Source organism: Ischnura elegans, chromosome 12, assembly GCF_921293095.1.
Source record: "Ischnura elegans chromosome 12, ioIscEleg1.1, whole genome shotgun sequence".
Taxonomy (NCBI): Eukaryota; Metazoa; Arthropoda; class Insecta; order Odonata; family Coenagrionidae; genus Ischnura; species Ischnura elegans.
In genome coordinates, this window is record NC_060257.1 from 83,447,631 (window position 1) to 83,461,308 (window position 13,678).

Consider the following 13,678-nt stretch of genomic DNA (forward strand, 5'->3'; position numbering starts at 1 on the left):
ATATCAAATAAATATGCTAAAACGCTATGTAAAATTAGTAGGTTTATCTCGAAGAAATGTTCAAGTAAAACGTGTGTGTGTGACAATTTATGGATTAATACAGCCAGTTAATGTTGATAACCATAGCTGTATTTCAATAAAATATCCATTAATAATTTAAAATATGCATTAATATGGCTCTATGTAGAAAAAAATTGATTGTTTGAGGCGTAACTTTGTGAAAGCGATTCATTTTTAATTTTAACTACGTAGAAAAGTAAAGTCAAATATGAGTTGAAAAGTAAGTTAACCTAATTGGGATATTAATGACCATTAATCACACCACTGATATCTATGAATAGGGTGGTTTCCTATTATTTTTTTATTGCCTTAATCGAAAGATTATTACTCCTGGAGTACGTATCTCACGCTTTTAGATTTTTAAATGATAATATCTATTTTTCGCGATTAAATGAAAAGTGAAAATTTTCAAGCGCGCGAAAACGCGACGCGTTAGTAGGAATGATGGGAAATCTCTCCGTACGTCGTATTTCTGGTTCCCCCTCCGCCCGGTGAGGTGACCTTGAGGCGAGGCTTAGCGCTGATACGTCGCAGGCTGCCAGCGGGTAGCCTAGTGCCCTGCCGCCTGGTAGCGCTTGGCTTAAATAAGGATTATTAATACCTTATCAAACGAGGAAAACTTTCCGACCTTAGCCAGTTTTAATAAGTGATTATTAAGAGATGTTTCCCTGAGCTCTGCGCCTCATGCATGCATTGGTAACCTCAGACGACGTATAACTCCTATCTTCTCCTGTAGAAACTAGGTCCCTGTGACGTCACGTGGAGTGGCATCGCATGGGCGCCAATCTGGCCCTTTTCAAATGAGGATAAAAATGGACCATTGCCATTCGTCTACACCGGCATTTATAAAACGAAATAATTTGTATATTATGAATACACTAATGGTGGGTAACGAATCGCAATTATTGCCTTTTGTTTTCTTTGATGAAGGAAACTACCCTATTATTAGATAAAGTTAGGTGGCTTTTCGTTAAACCTAATTGGGAAATTAATGATCATTAATCATACCACTAATATCTATGAAATTATTAGGTAAAGTGAGCATTTGTATTTGTCTTTGTATACGGAATGAAATAGTGCATACGAAATCTTCACCTAACTTTATCTAATAATTATATATTTTGAGTTTCGGGAAATGAGCACGTTTTTTAGATTTTCCATCCAATCTCGGATAGAAAGTTTTCCTATTCCCTATTCGATGTCGAAATTCAAGAATTAGCCTTTGGCGTGGCGTCAGGTAGGTTCATGAAAACTGCAGTTTTGAACCGCCCCAGTTATCTCGCGCTACAGCCAGAACACTACATTGACGTTGTTCTATTGCCCTCGGTTTCGCAAAAATTTCACTTGTCATCCAGAATGGGAAATGGGTTTAGCACCCGGAAAAGGAATATTCCGTGGCGTGGAGAAAGCAAAAACGTGAGGGATTGACTCTTGCCAATTAAAAAGCGACCGATTAAAATTTCCCTTTGTTTTTTTTTTGCTGTTGATGTCTTGGGATCCGTGACTTTAAAGGTTGATCCCTTATGTTGAAAATATTTTTTGTACTCTTTTCTCCTTCTAATCAATCCAACAAGAATCATTGGTTGATATCTAACTAATTATGACATGCATTTTAAACCATGAGGTCGTAATCGGTAATATTTGATAATCTCGTTTGGTTTATCGTTTGTACTAGAAAATATATTGTTACGCCTTTCCCCTTTATCATTTTCCGACATAAACTGACGGGAAAAGGTATGATAGTCATTGAATGATCGATGATTGGAAGTTTTAAGTTCAGCGGAAAATCTGGGAGAGGATATCAACTTGGTCAGTGACTGTATTCCATTGGCTGATTTTATCTCAGATTAAACTTTTCTTCTTTTATTCGGTAATTGACATTTCCGAATTTACATTTCCCTTGTTGGAGGACTTTTATCATATACATTTTCTCGTATGAGAAGGATCAACAACTTATAATTTTTTTATTTGATTCAAACTTTGATTTTGGGTGACTTAATAATAACTCAGGTTTTAATTTAATTCTACGACTCATTGCTTCTAAACGCCTCTGAGGAAGAATTTTCCTCCAGTGATTAAAATGGTAAGTTCTGTTTGAAAGTTTAACGCATCATTTATTTGGAATGTTTATTAATTTATAATGAAATGCCTCGTAGCTTATGCAACGCACGTTGTTCATATTTTATTTATAATCTATATTTTTTGATGATGATCTATGTTTTTTGTGATTCACATCATTTTCCCATTGGGAATTCGAGTCTAATTACTTGTTATCATAGGAAAATAGTAAATAAAAACACTTTACACGCTTGATAAAGGGTATCTCATATTATACAAAGTAAATTTAAATTTGGAAACATTAAATAAAAAAGCAATCAATATTCTCTTTTTATTTCATATTACGGCCTGTATCGAAGTCATTGCATAATGCTCAAGCTCAGAATCCATAAATGTGATTCGCCTTAAAAAACTCATTTTGCTTAGCCGGGATTCGAACCAGGATCTCCAGGTTGCCTGTCAGGTTACTAGGCAGGGTTCGGGTCCCGGCCGAGTCAAATATTTTTTGACCGGCTAATTTCATCATTGCTGTATAAAGCATTGCGTGACTGCGTACAAAGATACTTTTTTCATGCAATGCTTCTCAAATTGAATCCATGGCCTTTCATGATTCATTATCTGAGATAAATAAACCGGTCGTTGAATTTAAAATGGGAAATTTTCCTTGTTTATCAGTTGTTATAGAAACTTTCACCGTCTCTCTCCTTTGAGAAATAGTGGAACTGTCATTTTATGAATTCCATTACAATAGGTGGCTGTAGACATGTTTTTAAACTTCAAGTAGTTCCTGCATTCAAAGCGTGTTCAAAAAATGACGGGAAATTTTGTTTTTTCAATATAAAATATATTATTTCATTCGTCTAAATTAATGTTTTAACTTTCAAAATAGTCCCCATTGTGTATTATGCACTTGTGCCGCCGCTTCTGCCAATCCTCGAAACACTTATCATGCTCAATTTTTGCGATAGACTTTAGCTCTCTCAGTGATTTCTTTTGATGTCATCTATTCTTGGAGAACGTCGCCCCTTAGAGGTTCTCTTTACTTTTGGAAACAGGAAAAAGTCACACGGAGCTATGTCTGCCGAAAATGGAGGCTGGGACATCGTTGCAGCGTTGTTTTTGGCTAAAAATTCGTGAACAAGCTATGAAGTTTGAGCCGGATATTGCCGAGCTCATAAAAACACTTCTAACCTTACCCCTATGAAAAAATTGTATTAACCTGTATAACATTTTTATGCAATCTTATACAATTGCCATGGAAATGTATAAGAATGTATACAATTTTTATACAGGTTTATACAATTTTTTCATAGAGGTAGTGGCTGCCATAAATAAAGTGAAATATTAATACTGCTGAAAATTTGTATTGTAAAATATGTATTAAAAATATTAAACTAACATTTTGACTACAGAACCCTCCAAATCCGAAAAATTTAAAAATTCTCATTTTTTTACTGGACAAACATCGTGAATACCATTGAGGATTATGACTTAGCATTACATAGGTGGAGTTATTATAGGCTTCCTGTCAATTCGATGGGGAAATGGTATAGAGTAGAAGAATGCTGTATACTTACTCCACGTCCAGGAAAGGGAATGTAACCGTCTTCCAGAAGTCGTATCCGTACTCGCAGGTGACCTTGAAGTGTTCGTCCCATTCTTCTTCAATCACTGAGTTGTACTGTACGGTCACCGTGTTCCACATGTAGTTTTTCTGCACAAGGAAAATAATGTCGATTAGTTTCCATGGAGAAAAGAGGAAAATGGGATCTTTATAATGCGAATGCAAAATATATTCGCGGTATAGGCTAGAATAATGGGTCATGTTGACCTACTGGGCTTGAATGTGAATTGCAGCTTCCTTTCGCGAACAGGAGTTTGGAGTGGTAGTTTCTGAGAACTATTCTCCTTTATTCACACGGAATTCCACGTATTCAGACATACTAGGAAGAATATCTGGTTAATTATCTATATAAGTATGCATTCTGATGATTATGTCTATCAAATGCCTTATCTGTGAACAATTGATTTTTGCAGCCGTTACTTTGTGGAATTCCATTTCATAAAAAATTAATTTATCTATTAAAATATCTGAGTGTGGGCTGTTAGTTTGGGTGATAAAAATTATTCTTAACCAACGCTTCGGAATTAAATGAATTCCTTCTTCAGGGCTACGAAGAAAGAATCATATGAAGGTACAACAACCGACACCTCATGGCTTATTTCTCAAAAGAGATACAATGTTAATAGGGATAATTAATTTTTGATATGGGTATGTCCTTATTGCTACTTCATATTTGAATGATTCCTCCAGCACTTATTCCTTTAGTTAAGTAAGTATGAAAAAAGAGCTTAAAATAAACATTAGCATGGTGTCTATGGGAACCACCAAAAGGGGTATCTACGAGTCAACATGCAAACGATATTTAACTTCTTATATATTATTATGAACACCAATGTAAATCCTAAAATAGCAAAAAATGTAAATATAAAGAAATACATAAAAATGAATGAATATATTCAATTATCACACATTTTTTAATGTCACACAGGTTGAAAATTATTATAAGAATTATAAAATGTGGCGCAGTGTTGCCATTTAATGTAAATACGTGAAATTCCATTAAAATCACACTTCTTCATTAGGGTAAATTCTTTTCGGTCATAATCTAGGTATTGAATTGTTTTCCATTTTTTCATGGAATATAACGAAATGGAATGTTTCTGCGAAGTTTCTCACTTGTCAAAGCGCGTTTAAAAAGACAACAAAAAATCGCTCAATGAGGGTATCAAGGATGTGGGAATGTGGGGGTGCAATAATGTCAGCTTGGCCGCAAGGCGTGTGGCTTAAAACGGCATGCCTTTGATCACCCTTTGATCGGCATTCGCTTCAGTGGAGAGACAAAAGATGTCGTTAAGCGCAACCCATTTCCAAGGTGCTATTTCGCTGTCCCACTCAGCTGGTTCGGCTCTGCCTGAGTGACGACGAATATGGGGGTCTACTAGTTTCATAGCCCTCCATAACATCGCGTGCCCATGGCAACTGAGTAACTACCCAAAGCAAGTACCTATAACAACAGAGTTCTTTTTTCGCACGAAGAATGGGGAGCATTCCGCTAAAAGTGTTGGGATATCTGTCTCGTGATGATTAGCAGCGTCGGTAAGTAATCGAGAAAAAGTAATCGAAATACTTTTAACGATTAGTTTAGCAGTTACTAACAGTGGCCCAGCGAGGGGGGGGGGGTAGTTTTGGGGGTTAAATCCCCCCCCCCCGAGATAATAATTTTTTTTAAGTTCATTTTACTTTATTGGATTGATATTACTAATAGAATAGTGTAAGGTTTAATAAATCATCCCTCAGAAAGCCGTAAAACTCACCATTTAGAAGCATTTGTATTAAAATTCCGCAATTTATTGATCTCGCACCTACCGTTTATCCTGGTGGGTATTCCATACCCCCACACACCTCGGTATTAGTTGCATCTAAACCCCCCCCCCCCCCAGCCTTAATTCCTAGCTGGGGCCCTGGTTACTAGTTCTTGTAACGATAACTTTTTACTGAATTTTAGTTTTATTTGTAATTTACTGCTTGTGGTTAGAGAATAATTGCCTCTTTCGTTATAATGGTTCCTCGCTCGTAATCGACGATTTATTTTCTGATTTCACTGATTTACCTAGGCCTACAGAAGGCTTCGAGTCCATTAGTACCATAATTTGCTTATCAAGGTTCAGCCATTCTTATCTTGTGGCCTTCTTGTGATGGGTACAAAATATGACAACCCTTGTGCTGTTCCAACAGTAATAATGTATGTACCGCAAATGACTGAACAATCTTACAAGCATTGATTGTAAGGGTTTTTTCATTGATTACTCTTTAAAATCAGTAAATTGCACTCTTATTGATTAATTTTTTTTACGAAGCATTTGTAATTGAGCCCAGTTCCTCTTTCTCAGCACTTTCACCAAACCTAATGATCATTATGTGTGCGATAATGAACGCGGTAGAGTTTTACTTGATAATGAGAGGAGTTCCATTAAAGAAAAAATATGATTGCACCTCCTAATGTTTTATCGATTAGTTTAACTGAGGAGATACAGGGAGAATAGCATACTGAAATGATACAAGCAATTTTTAAAAACATTATAACTCTTCCCATAACAATAGTTGTTACTATCTTTAATAATGTATTGATTTCAAATAGCGTAGATACTACTTTTGTGATTACATTCACGTGGAGAATGCATTCCTGGAATAAAAATATTTGTTAAGATTTTGGAAAAATCATTGTATTTCCTCTGCTTAAGTTAATGACTATATAAATTAATCGGTATATTTTGTACATATTACTTTTGCACCCCTTTTCTTGCAGATAAACTCTGATTTCAATATTATTCAAAGGAAGTTAAATTGCAAGGAATACCTCCAGTAGATGGCATTCGTTACTGAATTATATGTAATGTAAAACAGTTGCGTGCATAATATTAAATCACATCAACTGATCCTGGATTATTCCTTGGATTCTTTTAATAGAGCAGTTAGAGGCCAGAGTATGGCTAGAAAATTTATTTTCGGGGAGAAAAATTATCCGGATACGCGCTTCTAACAACGTGAAAGCTTCCGTAATAGGAGTGGATAATTGGTATACATATATGATTGAATCATCATTTGATGAAAGTTTTAATTTAATGGGGATCCGTCATTTTTTCCTGGTGAAATGGCGGCTTCAAGAATGAATTAATCAAGTATCCGATTAAACTTGAAAGGTTTTTCCAGCGTTGCCTAACTCTTTCGACAAATATCTTCGGGTGGTGCCATGCAACTGTTTATGACAAATCAAATCCGGCCCAAGTGGGGTCACTCCAGGTCGAGGTTTTTGAGGAAAAAAAGATTCGCCAAGGAGAGGTGAAATCAAAGTATTTGAGCAAGGTCCTTGAATACTGTTCCCTCGACTCCGGCTTGGTAGTGTTGGCCAACAATGGCGACCGCCCAGTTTGACGCGAGGCTAATAAAATTTTGGACTCTGTCTAGCGATGCTTTTTTTCGGGAAATGTGGAATGACCGCGGCGGATGTGCTAACAATCTAAAAGGCTATGGTTTGAGTTTGTAATGAAAAGCGCCCCATTGCATTAGCTCCTAATTTTCTCGAAAGCGTGGACTCAGATTTGTATCGGGTCAAATGGGACACATGGGTGTTTTGGCAATACTGCTGCGTTGGCAAAGGAGGCGTTCATGAACAGGAAGGAGCTTATGAGAGTATTACGTTACGTAAGGATTTAAAGAAAAGGCTATTGAAGGGTCCGATCGTGAATGTAGTGCTTTACGGTGTGGAAAAGTAGACTTTGAGGAAGGAGGACGAGAGAAGACCAGAAGCGCTGTAAATGTGGGTGTGGAGAAGAATTGAGAAGGTGAAGTGGACGGAGAGGAGGAGGAACGACGAAGTGCTGGACATGGTGGGTGATGAGAGACAGCTTATGGATGAGTTACGGAGGAGACAGAATGTACGGATGGTGGGAGTACTTAGCGGGGAGGGGATGTTGAAAACGGTGTTTAGGCTGTTTACACTTGGCACGTCATTGCGCAGTCTGACGTATGTACGAAGGCGCAGTCAAAATTGCGTCGTGTAAAGTGGTGAATTGCTAGAACACATGCGAGAATGCGTGGATGCGAGTCGGCAAAATAGCCCCTGCTCAAATTCAAAGGCGGATCTAGGGGAGGGGGCACGTGCTCCCCTCCCCCCCAGACCCTTAAAAAGTACCCAAGATTTTTAATACAGTCCCATTATCATTGCGTTCGTTTTGTATTATGAGGTATGCTTGTGTCCCTGCAGAACAAAATCCTGGATACAGCCTTGCTTGTGCCCCCCCCCTGCTCCACCAGGAAGAAATCCTAGATCCGCCCCTGCCCAAATTCCTAGCTCGCATTCTTGTAATTTCAACGAATGTTTTCAGTGCTAACCTGGTCAATATCGTGCCCCCTCCAGAACGGCCTTTGGAAGGTGGAGTATTAGGTAAACGAGGGAGAGGAAGGAAGGGATAGGTATTTTTGGATAGAATAAAAGAGAATAGGCCTTATTGTGAATGGGATACTCTCCGAATACTTCGTAAACACTCCGTTCAAATCTACCTTAATTGGTAGAAAACTTTAATAATAATCCACCCGAAGACGACAGTCACAGCTGAGCCAATAGTATGAGGGTAACTGGGTGATATTAAACCCCACTGACCTAATTGTGAAAATGTGGCGACATTAACAGTTTTGGCCCAAATTTCGGTACGAACGGTATCTCGTGACGAAATCTTATGTGCAACGGTTCAAGAGTTACTGACCCATGCAAGGATGGGAGACTGTTAAAAATCAATTCCGGTCCAAGTTGTGTCACTCCAGGGCGTATTTCTTTCGAGAGAAAGATTTTTCAACGGACAGGCGTGAAATCGAAGGTTTCAAACTGAATGTGTTGACCCCACCCTGCCGTGCCTAACAAGAGAAGACGATCGCAGCGCCGCGGGTGGGGCGGGCCTTCCGCGAATCTAAACGGGTCCGCCGAAGTCGTTTTAATGAGAGTGAAAGTGCGATTCAATAACCAGCGGAGCGGACAGTCTCTCCCATTCCCCCGCAGTCTGACAAGATGAAGAGAAAGAAAGAGAGAGGCGTGTATGTATATATGATCCTATGGGTTGCCATGGGCGTTTGTTTATGGTAGGCGTGGCCCCTCAGACGTGACGTCTCGCGGCCGGATCCCGAACTTATTTCGGAGTTGCGCAATTCCGGATGCATGCTGTTTCCCTTGAAGAGCACTACACCACGTCTTCCTTAACCCCTATAGGTATCTAACCTCCCTTCGCGTCATCGTCGTCAACTCATCATCATCAAGATGGCTACGCCGCGCACTCCCCACCCGCGTCCATCCTCCTCCCTTGTTTAACAAAACAAAAGCGGCCCGCCTCGCGCATACATTAATCAGCCGGCATATTTTATTCCTCCACCTTCCTTTGCGTCCTTGGGTCTGTGTCGAGGTGAACATTACTCGTATCGGGCCTTATTGTTTTCCAGCCTGGGGCTTTGCTTTATGCCAAGAGTCGGACTTTTCGATTATGCAGATACTTAAAAACAGATGCGACCCTAAGCATTCTTCCGCGAAGTGTGCGTTTGCTATATTTACCTCCCTCAATTTAGGAAAAATCTAGTAAAAGAGAATTTATGAGGACCAAATCTCCTAAGATGCCACTATACTACCAAATCACTGAATGCTAAAATATTCTTCCTCGACAAAGAGACATCTTGATTTTCGCTGAAATATCATTGTTGAGCATGGCATTATTAGTACTCTCTTTCTTTATACCAAATTAGGATAGCAATTTTTTGCCTAAATTAGGAAGTTTCTGCAAAAATGCAGCCTTACTACAGTAATATTTGTCCCATTTTCAGCCTCAGCGAATGACGTCTCTTCGCCACTCAGATATTTGGGCAGTGTCGTAATTTTTGCATCGCATTATAATCTTTATGAATAATCATTTCCATTTAAATGCGAAAATATCTTTCTATAATTTCATGAAATCTACTGGAGAATTTCTATTTTTAGGCTCTGATGAGTCCTCATTTTTGTATCGCTGAATCCGATGCTACCGGCCGTAAGCGTATGACGTATTTCCGCGCTGAAATATTTGACATTTGTAAGACCGGGTTACCCAACCTAAGATACAGACTTATGATTAGAGATGCGTGAACATCGCAAATGCGATAAATGCGATATAGATACAATGTGCGCGAATAAATGCGACATAAATGCGATGAATGGACTTTTATGATATTTTTACGCAAATTTGCCTTTTCGACGGCAAAATTCGTACATTTTGTGCCGAACGCAGTTTAAATGCTCCGCCGACACTCACCGCTTAAAGCATGTGAGCGACTGGCCAGCTGCTAGCTGGCTGGGACTCTACGTGGCCGCGAACTACAAGTGGGCGCGGGCAAGCTACACCTCCGCAACTATATGTCTTATTCCTTAATTTATTATTGTTCTACAACATAATTATTTAAAATATTCTGTATTTTGTCATATAACTGAGTTTCACTACATTTTATCATCATCTATCTCATTATGAAAATAAAAAAATAGACGCTACAAAATGCGATAAACTGTTATTGAAAGTGCGATAAAATAAAAATGAAATTGCGATTTTCACGTAACTCTACTTATAATCAAAACACAGAGTGAGAGCATTAGGAATCTAACAACAGTCGTCATACTTATTTGGCCCTAGCCAACCTTGTACTGAAAAGGCTTTGTCAGGTCAGGATGTCCTCAGAAAAGGTAGGAAATTTTAGGGTAGTTTTGTTACCTTCCTCTCTTTACGCCTTTTGTCGACCTGATTCCGAATCTGAGAAATAATTTCTCGAGAATTGGGAGATTGGATCTTAGGAATGAACAAATAAACTTCAATTTAACAATGTTTTTCCAGTTTTTGCAATTTTTTGTCACGAAATTGTGATAACAAACCTCAAGATGCGGATTCAAGAGTCCGATGTATACTTAATCTCCAGGCACCATTAAATTTTGATTGATTAGCTGATATTTTCGATGTAACAACGCGATCAATACCTACCTCGTAAACCTCAAGAGTCTTAGAATTCGAATTTTAAGGTATGCAAACAGTATTTAGTGAAAAAAATAGTAAAAACTGAAAAAAACATAGCTAAATTTTAGTTTACTTGGTTTTAAAATTACTTTGATATAATCTTGAGCCAGGTGATTTTTTCGCGTCGAATTTTGTCGTTGGCGTATGTAACTTTGTACCCGTGTGCGTGGTTGCGTACAAATTTACATGTTTCATGCAACGCTCTCTGAGCAACGTATCTTTTGCTTTATCCACCCCCTACTCCCTCAAAACAAAAGAAAGACAGCAGCGGCCCTGCCTCGCGCATACGCTAACCAGCCGGAGCGGCGGCATATCTTATTCCTCCTTCGCCTGCGTCCTTGGTTCGGTGCCGAGGTGACCACCGGCGAACACTATCGCCCTCATTGTTGTTGCGCCTCCCGCTGCTGTTATTTCTTTTCTTCGCGTCGCATTCTATTCATTCACCGGACGACCCGAGACCGTTGTCAGGCTCCGCGAGCCGCTTGTTTGTTTTTACGTCCTATTGTTTTTGGATGCAAACCGCCAACACCACCATCGACGTTTTCGTGCAAGACCGAGTTTTTTTTGTTATTCCTCCTGTTCGTGGATCGATGGACAAAAATAACGGCCTGATGGAGATGTTCGCGTGAGTGAGAGGTGAAAGAGAAAGAGAGAGAAAAAATATCCCCTTTAGTGCCGACGAGACAGTTGCGTAGAAGGAGAAGATCATTCCCACTTTATAGCAATGAGTGATTTTCTTTCGGCAACTACGACAGAGGCGTAAGATCCGAAAAATACTTTGGGAGTCACGGCGACTCGAGTGATTGGATGAAAAATGGACTGGTAACTGAGAAAAATCGAATCAAAATTTTTCGCAAATTAACCGTTCGAGTGAAAATTTTACGACGACATAAGTTGGCCTACCTGGTCATCGTTTTTCTTACATTGGAAAGAGTAAATTTTAGCCGTAGTGGAGATAACTTATATCTTATTACATTGTAAATTTCAATTGATAAAGATCGATTGGTATTAAATATTGACCACATATTCAACGCACCATTGATAGAAATAAAACTCATCCGTCATTCAATAACATCTCATTACCATAGTAACCATCACATTGCATTTACTTAGGGATATGTCGTATTTCGGTTCGTATTTTGTCCCTTTACTTTGCAATGAATACCTATATCCATTTTATTAGGGAACAAGTGTTTTTCAAAGGAGGGTTTAGGTTTCAAAGGAAAACGGCTAAGGGGATCCGGGCACAGCATTCAAACTCGCAATAATAACTTAATGAATAAACAATTGATTGATCTTTAAAGAAAACAAAGGACATCGTTGAATTAATATCACCGGAAAATAAAAACTAGGGGCAACGAAAGATAAAGTTGGAATAGCTAAATTTATCTTCCGTCTAATTAAATAAAAATATATGTTTTCTGGTAAGGTGTTAGGTCGTAAATAAGGGGAATACAAAGAAGGAATTAAACATGAAAACAGATATCTTCTAGTAGAGCAGAATATTTTGTAACGTAGTTCAGAAGACATGTTGGAACGAAATAAAACTGCACGTAAGTGATACCTATCTGGGGAATATATAAAAGGCGATATATTTGGAGCATATTTCCAATAGTCATTCGAGAATAGGAATGTGAAAAATGTTAGAATTTTTTGTTTTTAGCGACCATTACAGGTTTTGTATTTTAACCCGGTCAAGGCATATGATTGGTTAATTTTTCATTTCAAAGTTGTCTTTGTTTTTCGGTCACTTTCTTGTTTCCATGTCTCGTTATAATGAGGAAGTTGGAATTTCATTGTTGGATTTTGCAAATGGTCACTGCGCAGTGATCGTGCGCCCTCTAGTATAATTTTCTCCCTTCATTGAGACTGACTCATTTGTCTTTTCGCGTTTCGTCAGCTGCTTTCCGCATCACTTGCCGGAACGTGAAGAATTCGACATAACCTCCTCTGCCCCGGATACACGAATTCCTCCGGTTGCCAGAAGAAACAATCTTCACGCGGGGAGCGAAATTGAGGAACGTCCACCTCGTTGGCGAACCTGGGGTTGGAGAAGTGAAGGGTGGGGTTTTCCCCACCCTTATAGGGCGTATAGTAGTGGAAGCAATGCTGGTGGCGGTGAGTGAATCATTTTCTCCGCTATAACGGACGACACGCTTGAGATGTGAGGGCTACTGTATCGCGCGTTCCTTTTTTTACCTTCGACATCTGGAGATGTAGGATAAAGAGCCATTCTCCGTTGGACTACATTCGTCGAAGTGTTCGTCAAGGTTCAGACCTTACTCGCGAAAGTACTTTCATTGTTGATTTTGGACGCGGAGTTGATGTTGCAGAACTGCGGAAATATATGTCTGAGATGACGTTTGGGTATTGTAATGAAATAGTCCAGTTAGTCCCTTGCCATAAAAATCTCAAAAAGTCCCAGTCCCTCGTCATAAAAATCTCAAATAGGAAGTTTCCATCCATCCTATGTACTTCAGAAACAAAAGAAACAGATGTATTTATTCAGGTTGCTACCTACCAACCAGTTGAACGCTGTAAATATCTAAGATAACATTATATCCATTTGTTTCACGTCGTCTTTGGCTCAATATTTTCATTCAAAATTACTTTCACGGGCCTTTTCTTTTTTTTAAATCTATTTCTGATAAATTTCTGTGAATTTTACCATCACGGAAAATACCATTTTATAAACTACACCTAGTCTCTCGTACTATATCCACAGAAAATTTCCAAGTTGTATTATATTGAATCATGTTTTATTTGTTTATATTCAATTTATTTTCATTTTACAATGTTTAACTGCACCTTAAACTCTCAAAAATATGAAAAATATACTTTTAAAATGAGCATAGAGTTAGTTTAGAAAATTTTGGTGCCATGCAGCCATTATGATATGACGATCTCGGAATGGAGGGTAGTA

At 38.6% G+C, this 13,678-nt stretch overlaps 1 protein-coding gene across 1 annotated transcript in view; it reads right to left on the minus strand.

The window, feature by feature from the left end:
* Window positions 1–13,678, minus strand: part of LOC124168740 — a 117,641-nt gene that overhangs the window by 12,036 nt on the left and 91,927 nt on the right. The window contains exon 6 of the mRNA XM_046547008.1: window positions 3,696–3,832. Coding sequence (XP_046402964.1) covers window positions 3,696–3,832 — 137 coding nt within the window. The remainder of the gene's footprint in view (window positions 1–3,695; window positions 3,833–13,678) is intronic.